This window comes from Hyperoodon ampullatus (assembly GCF_949752795.1).
Source record: "Hyperoodon ampullatus genome assembly, chromosome: 1".
In the NCBI taxonomy this organism is placed as follows: domain Eukaryota; kingdom Metazoa; phylum Chordata; class Mammalia; order Artiodactyla; family Ziphiidae; genus Hyperoodon; species Hyperoodon ampullatus.
Window position 1 is genome coordinate 4,327,239 of NC_136914.1, and position 23,517 is coordinate 4,350,755.

The 23,517-nt window shown below is 35.8% G+C and overlaps 1 protein-coding gene across 4 annotated transcripts in view; it reads left to right on the plus strand.

Annotated features, from left to right (window-relative positions):
• Positions 1-23,517, plus strand: part of LRBA (LPS responsive beige-like anchor protein) — a gene marked incomplete at both ends in the record, with an annotated part of 768,451 nt that overhangs the window by 255,344 nt on the left and 489,590 nt on the right. For all 4 annotated transcript variants that reach the window (XM_079699415.1, XM_079699414.1, XM_079699417.1 and 1 more), the window contains one exon: positions 6,553-6,617. In XM_079699415.1, the coding sequence (XP_079555541.1) occupies positions 6,553-6,617 (65 nt within the window). The remainder of the gene's footprint in view (positions 1-6,552; positions 6,618-23,517) is intronic.

The following is a 23,517-nucleotide window of genomic DNA, read 5'->3' on the forward strand; positions in this document are numbered from 1 at the left end:
AGACGTTATGCCGAGAGTTTCTGAATGAGATTAACATTTAAATTGGTAGGCTTTGCAAAGCAGGTTGCCCTTCCTGTTGTGGATGGGCCTCATCCAATCAGTTGAAGGCCTCACTAGCGCAAAAAGGCTGAGCATACCCTGAGTAGAGAGAATTCTACTTGCTCGACTGCCTTCGAACTGAGACGTCACTTTTTCCTGCCTTTGTCCTCAAAGTAACATATTGGCTCTTTTTGGGTTCTGAGCCTAGTGCCCTTCAGTCTGGAACTACACCATTCATTTCCAGATTTTTAGACTTTTTGGCTTGGAGTAGAATTACACCATTGGCTCTCCTGGTTCTGCTGCTTGCTAACTCGCCCTGCTGAGACTTGTCAGCCTCCATAATTATGTGAGCCACTTTCTTAAAATAAATAAAATACATATCTCTGTCTTGTTGGTTCTGCTTCTCTGGAGAACTCTGTTTTTCATACAACAAATTTCATCTGTTGTGCAAAGGGAGGGTTAACTGGCTCCCCAGATGTCTGGGCTCCAATAAGACAGTCCATTTTACAACTCCTGCTCCAGTTTTTCTTAGAGATTAAAGGAGCTCCCAAGGCCTGTGATCATGGGCACTGCTGAGGGCCACAGACTCTTGGCTTGGAGAACTCTAATACAGAGGCAAAGAGGTACCAGTGAATAAAAAAATATCCCTGCCCTGAATTTTTACATGAAAGTTTTTACCTTTCTGATGGTATTAATTATATTTCCTTTAGTCTTCCTCTCCCTACCCCATTAACAATATTTTTTAATATTTTAATTTGTTAATGTTTTGTCCTTTTTTAATAATTTTTTTTTTCCTGCTTGTTTCTTTGGTGTCTGTCATTCATATGAGTCTTTCCTCTAATGTCTAGTGACCCTTTGTGCTCATGTTTAAATGTATTGTGCAAAAGTCTATGTGCCTATGTATGAGCTGTCTGCTGGTGATGAATGAGCTTTATTTTAAATGTTATCATGGCTTATCCTTTTTCTCAGAGAACACTTCTCTAATATTGCTTGATGTCTCATGGTTCAGTAAGCATACTTTCAAGTTATTTTGTTTTTTACAGTAAGGCTTTTGAAAGTGTTCAGAGGTTTACTCCTCTGGAAAGTAAACTTCTAGTCTCTTACTGTGGTGGGGATGACCATCGATATGGGGAGAGGAGCTCAGGTTCTGTATTTTTTATACCAGCTTTTATTCATCTAAACTCTTTTCATCCCTGTCCCTCAGCCATCCATATATGTAATCAGTGCCTTCAATTCTTGGCCTTTCTAAGGATTTTGTAACAAGCATTTGTCTGCATCTTCAAGTTATTTCCCTTCAGGTTGTAGAGAATTTTTTTAACCTTCTCTCATTACTCTTGTCCTCTCTTTATTATTTTTCTTCTTGTTTTTTTCTGTTTAACCAAAGTCACTTATTTTATACCTTTTTTTTTTTTTTTTGCGGTATGCGGACCTCTCACTGTTGTGGCCTCTCCCCTTCTGGAGCACAGGCTCCGGACGCGCAGGCTCAGCAGCCATGGCTTACGGGCCCAGCCGCTCCGCGGCATGTGGGATCTTCCCGGACCGGGGCACGAACCTGTGTCCCCTGCATCGGCAGGTGGACTCTGAAACACTGCGCCACCAGGGAAGCCCTATACCTTTTTTATTTTAAGAGTAGAACATAGTTTAGTGATTTTCTAGCCCACTAGAATAAAAAAAAATTGATATACGTTTAATGTCAATATCGATGGCTTGACTAAAAAAGAAAAAAGGTGGCAGCATGGAGTATATGTAGTCTATCTTGTCAGTCTATAGCTTGATTTTATTTGCTTTAGACATGGTGATATTTGGGAATTACTTTTAAAATTTAGATAAATTCATGTGCTGTACTCAAGACACTAAAATATGTTGTAGGAGATTATCAGATTTATAGAAAACTGTCAAGTTCACTTTAGGGAAGTTAAAGTTGTATCAAAATATTATAAATTAATATATAGCACATTTATTAGTGCCCTTTTTCTCTGTTTGTTGATGGTGGGGAGGCATAGAATTAATTTAGTTGATGAAGACTTTTTTTTCTCCCAACCCAAGTTTGGTGGACTTTTACCACTAAAAGCACATGTTTGAAAATTGGTGTAACTCTGTTTATTTACTGGATTTCACTAATATATACTATCTCTGTTGTTGTATGACTTAAGAGCATTAGTAAGCTAAGAGTATATTTTAGTAAAAATTGACTAGTCAACAGTTATGGCCTTAGGAAGTGCTAGTCAATTAAATACAGCTTAGAACACGTATGAAATTATTGACTCAGTTTTGTTTTGAGTCCTTCCTCTCCAAAGTGCTGAAATGTGTTTTAAAATTACTTAGCTGCATTAGTGGTTGGATTTGAGGCTTTTAACATGTTTTTCATCAATACCTCTGGGAAAAGAATAACCAAAACCTTTAAATGTACGGTACATTTTGCATTGCTATATAGTTGTAAATACTATGATGAAATATTGAAATGATCATGAGAGACGATAACCATTAAGCTTTTCTTTCAACTGTTAAAACTCACTAAAGGTTATTTTGACCTGTGGTTTGTGAAATTGTTTAGACTAACACCTTCTGTAGTAATTGTCTCAGAAGTGCAGAAAATGCTTTAGGATAGCATGAATCTTCTTTGTAGTTTAGGCGACTTCCTTAAGGATTGTAGTCAGTGTTTTAGTATGGAGGAAGCTTGTTGGCTTTGACTAACAGCTGGCTTTATTAAAACAAATTAATTTCCTATTCTCATGGGTTTCAGCTTCTTTTTACCTGGGTTATTAATTCCTATCAGTATATCTTTATGTACCTGGTATGTGATATTTTATTAAATGTTAAATAGTTTATAATTAGGAATGGATTATAGGCAAATTAAAAAAACTCTGATATCTTTAAAAATTGTGAGATTTTTATAACTACCCAAAGTGTAGGTAAGATTTGTATTTTCACTTCATTTCTCATTTTGTCTAATTTTTTTAACTGGTGAAAAAGTTTTATTCCAGGTGTTTAGATAGCTGTTACTACAAGTTAAATAATATGAGTTTATAGATGATGTTTGAGAAAACAAGAATCCAAATGTATTAGCAGTCATAAATATGTTTCTGAGCTTTTGTAAGAAAAATTGGGCTCTTCCAGTTCTATGTGTATCTTCATGTCTAATTTGTTTTTAATTTAAAAGAAAAAAATTGTGACATACCAATTTAAGTTGAGGTCATAACATTTTTAGATGGTAATGTTTTTATAGTTATAGTAACTTTAACTAGTTTTCTATCTGACCTAAATCATGCTGTTTAAAATCTTTGTGAAATTTACAATCTTTGTGAAATTTAAATTTACATTATCAGTAAAAGTCAGTTTGTATACATAATTGAAAATAAAATCAAAATGATGTTTACCTGTATACTTAAAATTTGAGTGTCTCTACTGTTACCTATGTTTTTCATGTGGGGTTTGAGTTTTGTATGACATAAAAATCCCCACCTGTTGCAGTTTTAAATCAGAGAAAATGGATTTGAGAAAAATAATACTAGTAGATACTTTTTAAAATAAAATGTCTGATCTAAAGAATTATATGTGGGGTAACCTCTTGCCTTTCTTCCTAATTTCTTTTTTTGTAGCGAGAAAAGTAACTCTATTTTCTTTTTACTAAATTTAATTTCCCTTTCGAGATTTTCCCCTCAAGTAAGTGATCTAAAGGAAAGCTCAGTTTCAGGTCTTGCCCCCTCATACTCTGGTGCTGTATCAGATTTCCAGGTGGCTTGCTGAGAGTGCTCTGTGTTGGGCATAAGAGCTGAGGAGTGAGATTTTGCTTCTGTTCCTTGACTAGGGCATCCCTCTGTTACCATCCTTTCTGATTCCCTGCTGTCTATCAACAAAGGTCACAGCTGTGTTTTCCTTATCCCCTCAAAGCCTCAGCTATGTGTACATCTTTCTGTGATAATTTTCTGACTCCTCCAAGGGCATGAGTTACTGTGAGGCTGTTTTAGGTCCATCTACCATTAAATCTGTCTCTACTCTTCTGTGCATTGCTAGGTTTAGGGCAACTCTTTGAGTCTTGGCATCTCCCTGTACTCTGCCTCGGAAGTGAGGTGTGGAACCTTCTGGACCAGGGTCAAAAAACTTACTTGCAGTTTCTGCTTTTTTCTCTTTTCTTTCTCCTATTTCTGAGAAGAGTGGAGGGTATGACACATCCTCTTCTCTCAGAGATTTAATTCTTCATGGAGTTTGATTGCTTTCCTTTGTATTGTCTGTCTGTTTACTTCATTTTGCTGGAAAGAAAAGGATTTTAAATTAGATGGGTATTTCTATTTATCCTTGACTTGGTTTACCTTAGTGAAAGAAATATAAGATCCCTATTTTGTTGTTTCAGTATGCTGGCAATTGTGAATTTTGAGACTATATATTTTGGACTTATGAGCCACTAATTTCTAAATATTTGTAAGTTGAATCATAAAATCACACATCTTTAAGAATTTTTTTAAGGGGGTATCAAGGGCCTAGAGATGTAGAGTGATCTGTTTAGGGACATATCCTGTTAATGTCATAGTCAGTTTGAGAACATAGATCCCATGACTTCTTGTTCCTCAGCAACACATTGCTTTATCTTCTCACCTAGTCCTAGCCAATTACTACCATCAAATGTCTGACTGACTTTATATCTACTTTTCATTCTACTGTATATGTTCTGTTAGTTTGTTCTTGCTGACACTATTCATGAAATAAAACTCTATAACAAAATTATGGCAAACAGCCATTTCAGTCCTGAGGGCCACCTTGGGTTTTTCAAAACATGAAAGTAATAAATACTGGGGATAAAAAGGAGAAAGTAGCTGTGAAAGGATGCGGCTTAAAACTAAATCAGAATTTGGCATGACACAGAACAGTCTTCAGGGGTGAAATTACATGGAATTAAAAACTCTTAAAGGTGTTAGATTCAGAATATATGAATACTGCTTATGATAACAGTGGTAAGGTCCCCAGCACTGTCTTTTGTTTTGACCATTATAAAAGGACAAAAAAAAGATTAGTTGAGGGATATTATGTAGGTGGAATATAGGGGCTCTTCAGTTTTAAGGAACATAAAGATTATGTATATATGTCTAGTTCTTTAAAAAATACACACACGCATGCATTGGCATTTCTCAAATCTAGCTACATTTCAATTCATGGGGGCCCAGCTTTATTGGATTAATGCGTATTTTATATCTGTTTGGAGATGAGGATTAAAAAAATTCATTTCTGTATATATTACTGGTTAATTTTCTTCTGAGGCTTTTTAAAGAAAATATTTATTTATTTACTTTTTATTTTTGGCTGAGTCAGGTCTTAGTTGGGGCATCAGGGATCTTTCATTGCGGCACCCGGCCTCTTCGTTGAGGCACACGGGCTCTTTGTTGCAGCACGTGGGCTTCTCTCTAGTCATGTTGCGTGGGCTTGTCTGTAGCTGTGGTGCACAGGCTCCAGAGCATGCGGGCTCAGTAGTTGCAGCATGGGGGCTCTCTAGTTGTGGTGCTTGGGCTCCAGAGCATGTGGGGTCTGTAGTTGCCACACACAGGCTCTCTAATTGTGGGGCACAGGCTTACTTGCCCTGCGGCATGTGGGACCTTAGTCCCCCAGCCAGGGATTGAACCCACGTCCCCTGCATCGGAAGATGGATTCTTAACCACTGGACCACCAGGGGGCTTTTTAATGGATAACTTATTCATAAAGAATATATTAATAATTTTATACCATCTTTTGCTAATTCATATGCTAGTAAATTATCGTTTTTCAGCTTACAAGTAGTCTAGCCAAATTTACTGATCTCTCGTCTCTTTCTCAATCATTAATCATCAATTTTTGTAGAATGTGCGCTATTATTAAGTTTAGGGAGCTACTTAATTCCATCTTCCCCTCTTTTGGGGTGATGCATCTCTTAAAGAAACAAAACCAAAACCTCTGTCCTTGGTCTTCTTTGCTGCCTTCCTTTCAAACTGTTTTCAGTTAAATTAGTAGGATATAATGGTACAGAACTAAAAGGGCAAGATAAATATAGATAGGCTCATTTAGTTTATCTAGAATCAAATTGTTGCTAACTTGTTTAGTTTACTTTTTTTTTTTTTTTTTTTTTTTTGCGGTACGCGGGCCTCTCACTGTTGCGGCCTCTCCCGCTGTGGAGCACAGGCTCCGGACGCGCAGGCTCAGCGGCCATGGCTCACGGGCCCAGCCGCTCCGCGGCATATGGGACCCTCCCGGACCGGGGCACGAACCCGTATCCCCTGCATCGGCAGGCGGACTCCCAACCACTGCGCCACCAGGGAGGCCCTAGTTTACTTTTTAATGTCAACTATTTATGTGTTCATGGGGCTGCATTGGGTAGACAGCATGTTTAACAAAACTTTTCCATTAAGATCTTTTGGAAATTAATTAATTACCATTAAATCAATTTCAATTAAGTATGAAATTGATATGGGTGATGTTCTTCATAATTATTGTTTTAAAGAAATAACTTACTGAGTGAAATTTGTTCAGCTATTTTCTGCTATTTTTTAGGAGTGGCAGAATTCTATTCAGAAGAATGCAGGCCTCGCTTTTATTGAACTTGTCAACGAAGGAAGGTAATCTATTTTATATCCATGTATATTTTACTTTAAAATGTTATTGTATTTTTGCCATTGGAACTGATATTTTTGGTACTATATTGTTTTTGCAGTCAGTGATATAGTGAGCTTAGATATTAATTATTACAAATATTTCAATATTTAATCATCTTGTTCTCTTCATGGTTATTGCTTAATGATAAAGTCAGTTCTTTGTTTTTCAGTAAGTAAACCTTTGGCAAAAGTATACTGATGATTCCATTTCAGATATAAGGAAAACTGATACTTATTTGGACTTCCTAGAAAATTCTATTATATTTGTAGAGCCAATAAATAGACTAATATGGTCTATATTATCTCTTATGTCATGGCCTGGGCATAAGGGAAGAAGAATTCAAGGAAAGAATAGTCAGTGGTAGGGAAAAAAAGTGAGGTACAGAGATTAAAAAGATACAAGGGAAAAATAGATTTAAGAAAGTGAGAGAATTAAAGGGTAAGAATAAATTGAGGAAATGATGAGTGGACTACTTTGGGTCTATTTTCGTGTCAGTTGATTTTTTCTTTTTTTAAAAAATAAATTTATTTATTTATTTATTTTGGATGTGTTGGGTCTTCGTTGCGGCCCACGGGCTTTCTCTAGTTGTGGTGATCGGGGGCTACTCTTCGTTGCAGTGTGCAGGCATTGCGATGGCTTCTCTTGTTGTGGAGCACGGGCTCTAGGCGCACAGGCTTCAGTAGTTGTGGCTCGCGGGCTCTAGAGCACAGGCTCAGTAGTTGCGGCATGTGGGCTTAGTTGCTCCGCGGCATGTGGGATCTTCCCGGCCCCGGGTTCGAACCCGTGTCTCCTGCATTGGCAGGCGGATTCTTAACCACTGCACTACCAGGGAAGCCCGTGGCAGTTGAGTTTGGATTACTTGGACTGAAGACCCAGGGTATAGATTAAAAGGTGTGATTGGCTGCCATTGGAAATAGCATTCTGAACAAAATTATTGTTTAAGAATGTTTTTTATACTGTTATGTCTAGAGTTGAGAGACTGACACCATCACTATAGGAATAATTTGAACTAGTAACTAGGAAGTTAGCCTCTGTGTCATTAATGTTGTAGAAGAGGGTACTGTTACCTTTATTTTATATTAAATGCTACTAAAATTATTTCACTCAGTAAATAATTATAGGTGCTCACAGACTAGTGTTGAATACAAATAAATAAACCTGCAACTAATGCCATGTGGTAAATTCTGTGCTAGAATTTTTTACATATAGGTTATTAAGGTAGGAATGTGAAAAAAGAGAAAGACTACGCAATTTAGTTCAGAAGAATTAGGTAGAACCTCCCCAGGGAAACATGATTCCTGAGATGTATTTTCAAGGATGAGTAAGGTTAGTAATGTAGACTTTGGAAAAGTGGGGATTATGGATAAATTGGAGGACATATGTGTGAAAAGCATTCTAAATAGAGGGAATAGAATATCTGAAGATACTGTGATGTGGGAAGGTGTGTATGTACGTGTGTGAGTGTGTGTGCATGTGTATGTGTGTGAATTGTTGGAATAGAATTGGTTATCTGGACCATAAAAGGTCTAATGTGGTGTATTTGGATTTTCATCTAAAGGCAGTGGGAAGCCTTGAAAGATCTTAAGAAGGTATTATTGTGATACTTGGGTTTTGGAAGGATAACTAGCAGTGATGTTTAGGATGGGTTGAAGCAGAGGAGACCTAATTGAAATCAAGAACAATAACAAGGCTATTGCAGTGATCTATATGAGAAACAGAGCTAAATTGTAGTCTGGAGTCTGGAAAGTGTTGGGAAATAAATAAATATTTCTCAATGAGTGAATGACTAATAATTTAGTCTTACTTTTAGCAAAAATTTCAAAGTGCTTATTCTTCAAAAAAATAAATAACTCTTTGGCTGAATTTCAACACTGAGGTATTGGATGCTTTTAAAGTTTACATATAGAAAAAGAGTTAGTGAGTGCTGTTGATCGAATATGTATTTGTTCTACTTAATGCAAAACACTGATTAACACTAGTTCTTTTTTTTAAGAGAAGTGGTTATAAAAGTCTATTTTGCAAATGAAGCAACTGACAAAGGATTAATCTCCAAAACTTGCAAGCAGCTCATGCAGCTCGATATCAAAAAAACAAACAACCCAATCCAAAAATGGGCAGAAGACCTAAATAGACATTTCTCCAAAGAAGATGTACAGATTGCCAACAAATGCATGAAAGAATGCTCAACATCATTAATCATTAGAGAAATGCAAATCAAAACTACAATGAGGTATCACCTCACACCAGTCAGAATGGCCATCATCAAAAATTCTACAAACAATAAATGCTGGAGAGGGTGTGGAGAAAAGGGAACCCACATACACTGTTGGGAATGTAAATTGATACAACCACTATGGAGAACAGTATGGAGGATCCTTAAAAAAACTAAAAATAGAACTACCATATGACCCAGCAATCCCACTACTGGGCATATACCCTGAGAAAACCATAATTCAAAAAGAGTCATGTACCAAAATGTTCATTGCAGCTCTATTTACAATAGCCAGGACATGGAAGCAACCTAACTGTCCATCAACAGACGAAAGGATAAAGAAGATGTGGCACATATATACAATGGAATATTACTTAGCCATAAAAAGAAACGAAATTGAGTCATTTGTAGTGAGGTGGATGGACCTAGAGTCTGTCATACAGAGTGAAGTAAGTCAGAAAGAGAAAAACAAATACCATATGCTAACACATATATGTGGAATCTAAAAAAAAAAAAGGTCATGAAGAACCTAGGGGCAAGATGGGAATAAAGATGCAGACTTACTAGAGAATGGACTTGAGGACACGGGGAGAGGGAAGGGTAAGCTGGGACCAAGTGTGAGAGTGGTATAATAAAAATGTTAAAAATAAAATAAAATAAACAAACAAATGAATTTATAAGCTGGAAAAAAGTATTTTGTTTAGGTTCTACTAAGTCTAAATGCCCTCAGTTATGCAGGTTAGTGTTACGTTTAGTAGATAAGGCAACGTACTCTTGTGATGAATAGTTTTAGCTTTGAAGGTAGCCTTGGGTTCAAGTTTCAGCTTTGATATACGGGAAGTACTTTTACTTCTGTGAGCATCCGTTTCCTCATCTGTTCATTCAGCCAATATTTATTATGCACGGACTGTGTACCATGACTTGTCCTTGATTCTGGGGATACAGCAATAAAGAAAACGAAGATTCTTTTTTTTGTAGATCTTACATTTGAACAGTCATTGGCAGACTATGAACAATAAACAAAATAAGTAATGGAGTATATATGAATGGTGGTAAGTTCTTTGGAAAAAGATAATGTGAAGCAGGTTGAGGGAAATGGTGATTTTTAAAGGAAATATAAAGGTTTGATACCTTTATAGAGAAGTTTAAGTAGAGTGGTTATATTACAGATCACTGAGCAAGTGACATGTAAGCAAGCCCTTGAATGATGTGAAGGAGTTAAACATAGGGGCATGTAGGGGAAAAGCATTCCAGCCCTAGGGAACAGCCAGTAGACAGATGAAAGCTTCCCTGGCATATTTGAGGAATGAGGCTAGTATAGCAAGAACAAGTGATCAAAGTGGAGAGAAGTAAGAAATGAGGTCAGAGACATAGGGCAAGATTGGTGTAGAGCCTTTGCAATTCGTTCTGCAGGAGATAACAGTCATTGCAGGATTTTGAGTAGAGGAGGGAGACAATCTGCCTTATGTTTAAAAGGCTGATTTATGTAGGAATTTAAGGATAGAAGCAAAGAGATCAACTAGGGAACTACTGTAGTAATTCTAGTTAAACATGATGGTGTTGTGGCCTAGGACAGCAGCAGTGGAGGAGGTAAGAAGTAGTAGGATTATGAATATATTTTGAAGGTAGAGCTGATAGGATTTACTAATGAATTGGATGTGGATTGTGAGCCAGAGCTAGGAGTCAAGTATTACTCTTAAGATTTTTGACCTCTGCAGCTGAAAAGATGGTGTTTCTATCAACCAGATGGAAAAGGCTGCGGATAAAACAGTTTTTGGGGTAGATCAGGAGTTCAGTTTTGGAAATACTTATTTTTATATCTCTAGTAGACATCCAGGTAGAGGCAGTTGTTAATGATTTCTCCAGACTAGAAATCTAAACTTGATCGTTATAAGAATATAGATGATGTTTAATGCCTTGAGATTAGATGAAATCATTAAGGTGGTAGGGTGATGACTGAGATTTGACCACGGGCTCAGAAGTTGTTTCTGACTTGGTCTGGAGTAGTTTTGGGAGAGTGGTGTGGAAAAAAGCCTATTTGCAATGAATTTAGAAAAGAAGAAGAGAATAAGAGAAGAGGAATTATAGAATGTGTATAAACAGTTCTTTAGAGGAATTTTGCTACAAAGGGGAGCAAAAATAAAATGGAGTGGGGGGAATAGAGTCAAGGGACGTAGGGTTTTTAAAAAATGAGAAGAAGAGAACAGTTTCATGGTAAGGAGTGGGGAAATTAATGTAGAAGAGATAGGTGAGAATTTCTGGAGTGATGTTTTTAAGTTGATTTGAGAGTGGGTGAATTTGTATGCAAATGGGGGTTTGGCTTTAAAGTAGAGCATGGATGGGTCGTTTACAGTAACCTGGGAAGGCATTTTATGTAGTTGCAGAGTCTGGGAGGTAAATATGGAAGTAGAGTTAGAGTTGGGTTTCAGTGGGTTTAGGTTTTGCCAAGTGAATGTGGGGGAGAGAAGGCCAAGGGAGTCTCTTTGTGCTAGAGGGTGATTGTAATCATTGACCACAGGATTATGATTATTAAGCTAGGTAAAGAGGAGAGTGACTAAAGAAAACGATAGGATGGATGGATTGGAGCTCTAAGGACTGTGAGAGTTGTGATAGTATAGAATGAGTGAGCTCTAAACATGAGAGGTAGTAGTTTAGAGAGTGGGGCGAGTAGAACCAAGGCCATTCTGTTATTGGAAATGATGAGGTCTGGCATATAAGCATGCAATAAATGACTGAGGTCGGGTGCAAGACAAGCTCGGAGAAGGAGAGGAACTCAGGGAACTGTCAGACCAGGATCTCAGTCAGCTTGGAATCTCATGTTTGTAGACTGTATCGCTTACCATCCCTCATCAGTGGTATCTCTACATACCCCCAAATAATTTCCATTTATTTCTCATTGCTTTTAGTTTTTGGATCACTGTCACTTTCTTCCAACACTGTTCTTATAATAATTCCTGGTGCTTTTACCCATATTGTGGCAGGTATCAGTATTTTGTTCCTTTTTACTGATCAATAGTATTCCATTTTACAGATATACCACATTTTATTTATCCCTTCAGCAGTCAATGAATGTTTGGATTGCTTTCCGTTTTTGGCTATTATAAACAATGCTTCTATGTGTGTTTGTGTACAAGGCTTTGTGTGGACATATGTTTGCATTTCTCTTGGGTAGATACCTAGGAGTACAGTTGCTTGCTGGAATGGGAAGTCTGTGTCTAATTTTTTAAGAAACTGCCAAGCTATTTTCCTAGTTAGCCTCGTAGGTATCTTACCCTGGTTTTTGTTTGCATTTCCCTAATGGCTAATCCTGTTGAGTGTTTTTTCAGGTGCCTTCTTTGAGAAAATGTCTGTGTACATCTTTTGCCCATTTAAACATTTCATTCACTGTCTGAGTTCTGACTTTTAAACAGTAGTTTATATACCAGTATTTCTGGATATAAATCTTTTGTCATATACACGATTTGCAAACATTTTCTCTCAGTCTGTGACTTGTCCTTTCATTTTCATTGAAGAGCAAAAGTTTTTAATTTTGATAAAGTACAATTTACCTATTTTTTTCTTTTATGGATTATGACTTGGCAAATTCAAGAAATCTTAGGTCAAAACAAGTAGTAGGGTTTTCTTTTTTTTTTCTGGAAATATCTTTTCATCACTAGAAATTTTGTAGTTTTAGCCTCTACATTTAGGTCTGTGATTCATTTTGAGTTAATGTTTTTATATGGTGTGAGATAAAAGTTTAGCTGTTTTGGATCTCCCCATAGATAGTCATGTCATCTCTGAACAGAGATATTCTTAGGTGTTCCTTACCAATCTGTATACCTTTTATTTCCTTTTCTTGTCTTCTTGCTTTAGCTAGGATTTCTGGTACGATGTTGAAAAGGAGTGGTGAGAGGGGCATCCTTGCCTTGTACTGATCTTAATGGGAAAGTTTCTAGTTTCTCACCATTAAGTATGGTGTTAGCTTTTGGATTTTTTCGTAGATATTCTTTGTCAAGTTGAGGAAGTTTCCTTCTATTCTTAGTTTACTGAGAGATTTTGTCACGAATGGGCACTGGATTTTATCAAGTGCTTTTTTGGTATCTGTTGATATGATCATGTGATTTTTCTTTTTAGCTTGTTTATGTACGATGGAGTACATTAATTGACTTTGGAATGTTGAACCGACTCTGCATACCTGGTTAATTCCTGCTTGGTCATGGTATATAGTTCTTTTTATAGTTGTTGGATTTGGTTTTATTTGTTGATTTTTAGAAGTTACTTGCTTGGGCTTAATTTGCAGAATTTGTCTCTCTTGTAGGGTGTTCTTAATATTGTTGCTAAGCTGTTTTAGAATTCTTCTTTTTTTGTTGTTGTTGTTGTTCTGGCTTTTAAGGGGTCACCCTTTTTTTCCCATTGCTTTGAGGTCAGTGAATGATTGATCAGAAGTCTTTCTGAAACCTTTGACCGTGTATGGCTGGTAGATCTGCGTTTGGTTTTGATGGACACGTTTAAATTTGAAGTAGTTTTCATCCTCTAGCTTTTACTTCTTGTTGATCTTTTTCGAGTCTGCCCTGTATCTGCTCAGGGACCCAGATAGCCATGTGTGAAATTCTTATTAAGCTAGTTTATTTCCAGGATCTCCCTCTCTAATTTCTGGTTTGTTCTCTGGTCTCCTGCTCACGCTAACTTCAAATGTAATCTCACTCTAGGAGAGCTTTAGGTTTTTCCGGTTTTCGGCTTGGCATGCATTTTCTTCATTTTCTGTCCTCTCTTTCAAATCAAGTCAGCCATCTCTGGCAGTGAAGTTGTTGGTTTCCATAAGCAGCCAGAGACCGATGGAACTACCGTACCTATGGTGTCTGGGTGGGGAATTCCCAGAAAAGATTGCCACAGACTTCATTTGTTCTTACTTAGTGTTTAGCACATTTTTGTGAATAAAATTATTATGGATTTTGTTGTTTGCTTTTGGTCAGTTTTCAGAACACTGAAATGATTGTTATTCTTCAGTTCTATACTTGTTTTTCTGGGAAAGGATTTGTTGGACTCTTTATTTCACCGTAGCTGGAAGATCTACCCCCAGACCTTTACATGTCTGATTGATTATGATTTAAGTCCCAGTTCAGATGTCACCTTGTCAGAGAAGTCTTCCCTGAAACTCGTTACCCAGGTTATTTTTACCTCATTTCTTAAAATTTTTCTTAAAATTTCTTAAAATTTTTTCCCCATATCTTTTATTCTCTCCCCATGTTTTGTCTTTATTGTCTGTCTCCTCCTGTACAGTATATGTTTAGTGAGGGCAATCCCTCTGTCTCTTGCTTAGTGTTATATCCCTGGCTCCTAGAGAAGTGCCAGTAGATATTTGTGTTTAATTGATAAGATTACTTTCAGCGTAAGTACATTGTTTTTATAGTTTTTATTTCAATTATTTATATTTTTCATGTAAATAACATTCTTTCTTAAACAGAAATTTGCTTTATACAGATAATCTTGACTATAGTCAAGTGATATTTCTTTGAAGATTACTACCAACCAAGAGAAAAGAAAATACATATACATATAATAAATATTTTACATTAAAACTTTTCTCTGTCTTGTGAAGAAATAAATTTTATGTTATTCTTAAATATTTTATCCAGAACAGCTGATTCTTATTATTTCTTATTGGAGAAAGAATTATTTGAATAACTTATTTGTTTTTATATCACATGTAATTGTAGGTTTTATAAATAACTTTTTCCTGATTTCTTATCTATGTTTATCTTACTCTGTTTGGATTTGTTTGCCTCCTGTCATTAGAAACTGTCTTCTTTACCTTAATGCTTAGCCTATAGAAAGTACTTTAGCCTTTGTCTTTTAAGCAGATGTTACAAAGAAACAGTGGTATAAAGAGAACTAACATTCTTTAGTGAAATAGTGGAGGTAATATTTGAAATTTTTATTCTCTCTTTCTTTAGAGAGTAGAATATATTTTAAAGGGGCAATTTAGAGATTTATTTTTCTAAAATCAGTAGGTTTGACTTTCCTTTTATAAATATTTAATACATTGAGGTTAAATGAGTTTACATAGCAATGGATGTATTTGTGTAGCAGTGTTCAACTACTGGACTTAATCCCAGGGGCAGGAAGAATAAATAATAAGGGTTTTCTTTTCACTGCAGAGACAAACCTTTTTTTTTTTCTTTTTATGTAAGTCTGACCTGCCTTGACCCCATTTATAGAGTAGCTGCCGTAAATTTGGTCCTTGATTAATGTTTTATTAGTGTAAATAACATGTAGACCTTTACAGACTGAGAGAGACTACAGCATAGGGTTTATCAGATTTGATGGATATCATTAGCAAATCAATTAACTTAGGTCAGACATAAATAATTGTTGTCCGGTAGATGTTTCTCTTAACTTACCTGTTTAATTGATTAGATACTTTCTCTGTAAATACATTGTTTTGATAGTTTTGAGATGAATTATTTGTATTTTTCTTGTAAACAACATTCCATTTTAAACAGATTTTTTATAGAAATAAAATAACCAGTAATCACTGATATAATCAAGTTATGTTTCTTTGGCAATTTTTACCAAGACAAAGTAAAATTTATAAACATTAATAAAAGATATATATATTGAATCATCATCATCAATTGACTTTTGACTTTTCAAATATGCAAATAATTGATCTAAAAGTGTTATTTGTTCTGAAAGACACAGGTTTCTTTAAACAGTTTTAAATTCTTTAAAGAATATTAAAGCATTCTTTTAGAATGTTCTGTGATGCTGTGGCACCACATTAATAGGGAATAGGAAAATCTGTTCTAAATTCAGGCATGGTAGGTAACTTTATTATGTATATAGGGCTTCAGTTGTTTTATTTGTGTACTCGATTTTATTTTATGTTAGTTGCTTTTTCTTTCACCTTAAGATATATTTAATTGAAAAATGAATTTAATTAAACTAATTCCAGTAGAACTGTTGCTTATATATTTAAATTCTTTATCAGTGAAGCTTAAAAGTCTTTTCTCATTTGGATAAAGGGGTTTTGATTTCATATTTTGCCTTTCTTCTTATTCCTATTATCCCTTAATGGTTTTATTGATCTCTCTTCTAAAAATTTTAGTATCTCAATATGGGTGTTAATTTTGCCAGCAAAAATAGATACAGCTGCTAAGTATCCTTCTTTCTTCCTGCCAGCCTGCCTGCCATCCATCCAACAAATATTTTTTCGAGTATTTTAAGCCCCTGATGTTGTTCTTGGCAGTTTTGATCAAGGTAGCTGCTCTGTGAGCATTACTAAGTCTTATAACTTCACTTGTTTGACTTGTGTTAGAAGGAACAATGTAATGGATAAATATTGATCATCTTGCACATTTTATATATTTAGGTGGTCCTGTTTTTGTTTTTATACTCAGAGATTCTGAAAAATCAGTGCAGATTCCCTATAAGTAAAATTTTTATAGCTTAAAATGTCAAGGGATCCTGTCCTTGTTAAGCAGATTTTTAATTTGTCTCTTCATTTATAAAGCTGAAAAGAGACATGATTCCATTGGCCAATCAAAGCTTTAAAATTTTTGATGGTAAAAATCAGGAAAGTAGTAGACTGTGGAACCTAGTTTAAAGGAATAATATCTGTTAAAATTTTTAAGATATAAATTCTCATTTTGAATTATAATATTTTAAATAGATAAGTGATTATAAAATGACCTATATTTAAAGTATTGGGTTTTGTTTATTAAAAATACATTTTGAGAACTTCTATAGCCTCCTAGGATTTTACTCTTAAATTTCTTCCTAGGACTCTTTCCTTTTCGCCAGACTTGAAAAGCACAGAAAGGGCAGATTATCCCATATACTGTTGGACACATTGCTTAATTATCCCCTGGGGATGGTCAGTATCTGCTTATTACAGCAATAATTCAGACTTGTATACAAATATGTAAATAGCCTCATAAAAGACATAATGTTTCTAGTACTAATACAGTTGTCTGTCTCTTCAGAATTCAACTGCTTAGATTGCAATTGTGCTTTCTGAACATTTATTTAGTAGCTCCAGCATTTTCTTTCACTCCAAGAGTCATAGATTCCTAATAAATATCTATTGAATAACTTAGTAGAAGACTGAATGGAAGGGAAGGCAAAGAGGAAGGGAGGGAGGGAGAGAGGGCAAAAATGCATTTCATTTTATTCTGACCCACTTGGCTATTATTTGGGTTATATATTGGTAAAAGACCAAGGTATTTGTTGCACTTAAGTAAACAGTGTAGCTAAGATACATTATTATCTGAGCCAACCAAAGATATAGTCTGAATCAAAGTAATCTCTTGGAAACTCGGGAGTGTTTCTTAAAGAGTCATATGCTTTCCAGTTAAATTTTAAAATTATGTGTGTAGTAAGATTCCAATTAAATATTATGAACAGTTGTTTGGATGTGATCTTATTTTTGGGGTAGAGTAAGAGGTGATTGTTTCAAAGATTTGTTGAGCAGAGGCTTTCATCTCCGTTTACTCTAGATTGAATTGATGTAGCAATTTGTGTGGAGTGTTTAGAAAGAGGTATGTGCTGTTCTTTCCTCTTGGAGATTAGGTTATTTAAATTACTGTTTATTATTTTTGAAAGTTTAATGCCTTATTAAAGAGGACTAGAATTTTCTCCCCTTAATTAGGATACACACATTTTTCTTATTTCATTTCTTCATGTGTTTTGGTTTAAAACAGTCATAAGGTCAAATTATTTTTCACTTTTAATTTTCCAGCTTGATCTCAGTTTTCTGTGGTTCCTTTTTAGGCTGGTTTTGTTGTGATCAATGTAAAATAATGGTGGTGCATTTAAATTATGTTTTTCACTCCCTAAAAATGCTAAATTGCACTAGGTTTAAGGGCTTTATGTGTTTGGCATTGCAGTTGACTATTCTCAGCAAGGATAAGTATATAATTTTCAGAAAATGTGGTGTGGATTCAGAATGCCTGTAGAATATGCTTGTGTTTGTATAGAAGTTTCACAACCTTATGTTTCACATCATTAAAAACTACAAGGGTTTATATATAAATGGAATCATTTACGATATTAAATGAAAATGAGTATAGAAAAAGAGAGGCAAATTAGGGGTGGGAGAAAAAGGAAAGACAGCTAAACTTTGAGAAGAATTAAATGAAAATAAGATGAAGACAGAGTCAGTTCACTTCATTCATTTAGAAAATATTTATGAATACCTGCTATATGCTGTTCTGGGGGTTCACCAGTGGATACAGTAGACATTCCCACCCTCTTATAGTGTATTTTAATTGGCATAAATAGACGACAAAGAAATTAAAAACTTCATATTAGGTCAGAAAGTGATAAGTGCAATGAGAAGGTTAAAACATTCAAATTAAAGAGAATAGGTACAGTGTGGGGCAAGGGATGTTGCAATTTTTTTTTCTCTTTTAGTTTTCAAATTTTACTTTCATTTAAAATTTTGGTCATAAAAGTTTCCTATTAAGTGTTTTAAACAATATTTAACTTAGGAAGTGAAAAGTCTTCTGTTTTCCCTATACTATAGTTGGATATTATATATTCTTGCAGAACTTCTTCCACATGTTAGGATTTTTCTTTTGTTTTCCTTTGTTGTTGTTTTTTTTAACATCTTTATTGGAGTATAATTGCTTTACAATAGTGTGTTAGTTTCTGCTTTATAACAAAGTGAATCAGCTATATGTATACATATATCCCCATATCCCCTCCCTCTTGTGTCTCCCTCCACCCCTCTAGGTGGTCACAAAGCACCGAGCAGCTGATCTCCCTGTGCTACATGGCTCCTTCCCACTAGCTATCTGCTTTACATTTGGTAGTGTATGTATGTCCATGCTGCTCTCTCACTTCGTCCCAGCTTACCCTTCCTCCTCCCCGTGTCCTCAAGTCCATTCTCTACGTCTGCATCTCTATTCCTGTCCTGCACTTAGGTTTTTGAGAACCATTTTTTTTTTTAGATCCCATATATATGTGTTAGCATATGGTATTTGTTTTTCTCTTTCTGACTTACTTCACTCTGTATGACAGACTCTAGGTCCATCCACCTCACTACAAGTAACTCAGTTTTGTTTCTTTTTGCAGCTGAGTAATATTCCATTGTATATATGTGCCACATCTTCTTTATCCATTCATCTGTCGATGGACACTTAGGTTGCTTCCATGTCTTGGCTATTGTAAAGAGCTGCAGTGAACATTGTGGTATATGACTCTTTTTGAATTATGATTTTCTCAGGGTATCTGCCTAGTAGTGGGATTGCTGGGTTGTATGGTAGTTCTGTTTTTAGTTTTTTCAGGAACCTCCATACTGTTCTCTATAGTGGCTTTATCAATTTACATTCCCACCAACAGTGCAAGAGGGTTCCCTTTTCTCCACACCCTCTCCAGCATTTATTGTTTCTAGATTTTTTGATGATGGCCATTCTGACAGTTGTGAAATGATACCTCATTGTAGTTTTGATTTGCATTTCTCTAATGATTAATGATGTTGAGCATCTTTTCTTGTGTTTGTTGGCAATCTGTATATGTTCTTTGGAAAAATGTCTCTTTATGTCTTCTGCCCATTTTTGGTTTGGGTTGTTTGTTTTTGTGGTATTGAGTTGCATGAGCTGCTTGCATATTTTGGATATTAATCCTTTGTCTGTTGCTTCATTTGCAAATATTTTCTCCCATACTGAGGGTTGTCTTTTCGTCTTGTTTATGGTTTCCTTTGCTGTGCAAAAGCTTTGAAGTTTCATTAGGTCCCATTTGTTTATTTTTGTTTTTATTTCCATTTCTCTAGGAGGTGGGTCAAAAAGGATCTTGCTGTGATGTATATCATAGAGTGTTCTTCCTATGTTTTCCTCTAAGAGTTTTATAGTATCTGGCCTTACATTTAGGTCTTTAATCCATTTTGAGTTTATTTTTGTGTATGGTGTTAGGGAGTGTTCTAATTTTATTCTTTTACATGTAGCTGTCCAGTTTTCCCAGCAGCACTTATTGAAGATGCTGTCTTTTCTCCATTGTATAATCTTGCCTCCTTTATCAAAGATAAGTGACCATATGTGCGTGGGTTTATCTCTGGGCTTTCTATCCTGTTCCATTGATCTATCTTTCTGTTTTTGTGTTAGTACCATACTGTCTTGATTATTGTAGCTTTGTAGTGTAGTTTGAAGTCAGGGAGCCTGATTCCTCCAGCTCCATTTTTCTTTTTCAAGACTGCTTTGGCTATTCGGGGTCTTTTGTGTTTCCATACAAATTGTGAAATTTTTCGTTCTAGTTCTGTGAAAAATGCCAGTGGTAGTTTGATAGGGATTGCATTGAATCTGTAGATTGCTTTGGGTATTTTAGTCATTTTCACAATGTTGATTCTTCCAATCCAAGAACATGGTATATCTCTCCATCTGTTTGAATCATCTCTAATTTCTTCCATCAGTGTCTTATAGTTTTCTGCATACAGGTCTTTTGTCTCCCTAGGTAGGTTTATTCCTAGATATTTTATTCTTTTTGTTGCAGTGGTAAATGGGAGTGTTTCCTTAATTTCTCTTTCATATTTTTCATCATTGGTGTATAGGAATGCAAGAGATTTCTGTGCATTAATTTTGTATCCTGCTACTTTACCAAATTCATTGATTGATTAGCTCTAGTAGTTTTTTGGTAGCATCTTTAGGATTCTTTGTGTATAGTATCATGTTAACTGCAAACAGTAGCAGTTTTACTTCTTCTTTTCCAACTTGGATTCTTTTTATGTCTTTTTCTTCTCTGATTGCTGTGGCTAAAACTTCCAAAACTATGTTGGAGAATAGTGGTGAGAGTGGGCAACCTTGTCTTGTTCCCGATCTTAGTGGAAATGGTTTCACTTTTTCACCATAGAGAATGGTGTTGGCTGTGGATTTGTCATATGTGGCCTTTATTATGTTGAGGTAAGTTCCCTCTATGTGGGTTATTTTTAATAATAAATGGGTGTTGAATTTTGTCAAAAGTTTTTTCTGCATCTGTTGAGATGATCATATGGTTTTTCTCCTTTAGTTTGTTTATATGGTTTGTCGCATTGATTGATTTTCGTATATTGAGGAATCCTTGAATTCCTGGGATAAACCCCACTTGATCATGCTGTATGATCCTTTTAATGTTCTGTTGGATTTTGTTTGCTAGTATCTTGTTGAGGATTTTTGCATCTGTGTTCGTCAGTGATATTGGCCTGTAGATATCTTTTTTTGTGACATCTTTGTCTGGTTTTGGTATCAGGGTCATGGTGGCCTTGTGTAATGAGTTTGGGAGTGTCCCTCCCTCTGCTGTGTTTTGGAAGAATTTGAGAAGCATAGGTGTTAGCTCTTCTCTAAATGTTTGATAGTGTTCTCCTGTGAATCCATCTGTTCCTGGGCTTCTGTTTGTTGCAATATTTTTAATCACAGTTTCAATTTCAGTGCTTGTGATTGGTATGTTTATATTTTCTATTTCTCCCTGGTTCAGTCTCAGAAGGTTGTGCTTTTCTAAGAGTTTGTCCATTTCTTCCAGATTGTCCATTTTTTTGGCATGTAGTTGCTTGTCGTAATCTCTCATGATCCTTTGTATTTCTGCTGTGTCAGTTGCTACTTCTCCTTTTTCTTTTTCTTTTTTTTTGTGGTACACTGGCCTCTCACTGTTGTGGCCTCTCCCATTGCGGAGCACAGGCTCTGGATGCGCAGGCTCAGCGGCCATGTCTCGTGGGCCCAGCTGCCCCACGGCATGTGGGATCTTCCCAGACCGGTGCACGAACCCATGTCCCCTGCATTGGTGGGCGGACTCTCAACCACTGCGCCACCAGGGAAGCCCTCCTTTTTCATTTTTAATTCTACTGATTTGAGTCTTCTCCCTGTGTTTCTTGATAAGTCTCACTGATGGTTTTTTTTTTCCAATATCTTTATTGGAGTATAATTGCTTTACAATGGTTTGTTAGTTTCTGCTTTATAACAGAGTGAATTAGCTATACCATATATGTATATCCCCATATCTCCTTCCTCTTGCTTCTCCCTCCTACCCTCCCTGTCCCACCCCTCTAGGTGGTCACAAAATACCGAGCTGACATTCCTGTGCTATGTGGCTGCTTCCCACTAGCTATTTATTTTATCTTTGGTAGTGTATATATGTCCATGCCATTCTCTTACTTCATCCCAGCTTACGCGTACCCCTCCCCATGTCCTCGCGTCCATTCTCTATGTCTGCATCTTTATTCCTGTCTTGCCCCTAAGTTCTTCAGATCCATTTTTTTTTCGATTCCATATACATGTGTTAGCATATGGAATTTGTTTTTCTCTTTCTGACTTACTTCACTCTGTGTGACCGACTCTAGGTCCATCCACCTCACTACAAATAACTCAGTATTGTTTCTTTTTATGGCTCAGTAATATCCCATTGTATATATTTGCCACATCTTCTTTGTCCATTTATTTGTCGATGGACACTTAGGTTGCTTCCGTGTCCTGACAATTGTAAATAGAGCTGCAGTGATGGCTGATGGTTTGTCAATTTTGTTTATGTTCTCAAAGAACCAGCTTTCAGTTTTATTTATCTTTGCTGTCATTTCCTTCATTTGTTTTTCATTTATTTCTGATCTGATATTTCTGATTTCTTTCCTTCCGCTATCTTCGGATTTTTTTGTTCTTCTTTTTCTAATTGCTTCAGGTGTAAGGTTAGGTTGTTTATTTTAGATGTTTCTTGTTTCTTGAAGTAGCCTTATATTACTATACACTTCCATCTTAGAACTGCTTTTGCTGCATCTCATAGGTTTTGGGTCATTGTGTTTTCATTGTCGTTTGTTTCTATGTATTTTTTTATTTCCTCTGATTTCTTTAGTGATCTCTTGGTTGTTTTGTAGTGTATTGTTACCCTCCATGTGTTTGTATTTTTTACAGATGTTTTCCTATAATTGTTATCTAGTCTCATAGTGTTGTGGTTGGAAAATATACGTGATACGATATCAATTTTCTTAAATTTACCAAGGCTTGATTTGTGACCCAAGATATGGTCTATCCTGGAAAATGTTCCAAGAGCACTTGAGAAGAAAGTGTATTCTGTTGCTTTTGGATAGAATGTCTTATAAATATCAATTAAGTCCATCTTGTTTAATGTATCATTTAAAGCTTGTGTTTCCTTATTTATTTTCATTTTGGATGATCTGTCCATTGGTGAAAGTGGGGTGTTAAAGTCCCCTCCTATGATTGTGTTACTGTCGATTTCCCTTTTTATAGCTGTTAGTATTTGCCTTATGTATTGAGGTGCTCCTATGTTGGGTGCAAGATATTTACAATTGTTATATCTTCTTCCTGGATTGGTCCCTTGATCATTATGTAGTGTCCTTCTTTGTCTCTTGTGATAGTCTTTATTTTAAAGTCTATTTTGTCTGATATGAGAATTGCTACTCCAGCTTTCTTTTCATTTCCATTTGCATGTAATATCTTTTTCCACTCCCTCACTTTCAGTCTGTATGTGTCCCTAGGTCTGAAATGGGTCTCTTGTAGACAGCATACATATAGGTCTTGTTTTTGTATTCATTCAGCCAGTCTGTGTCTTTTGGTTGGAGCATTTAAACCATTTACATTTAAGGTAATTATCGATATGTATGTTCCTATGACAATTTTCTTAATTGATTTGGGTTTGTTATTGTAGGTCTTTTCCTTCTCTTGTGTTTCCTGCCTAGAGAAGTTCCTTTAGCATTTGTT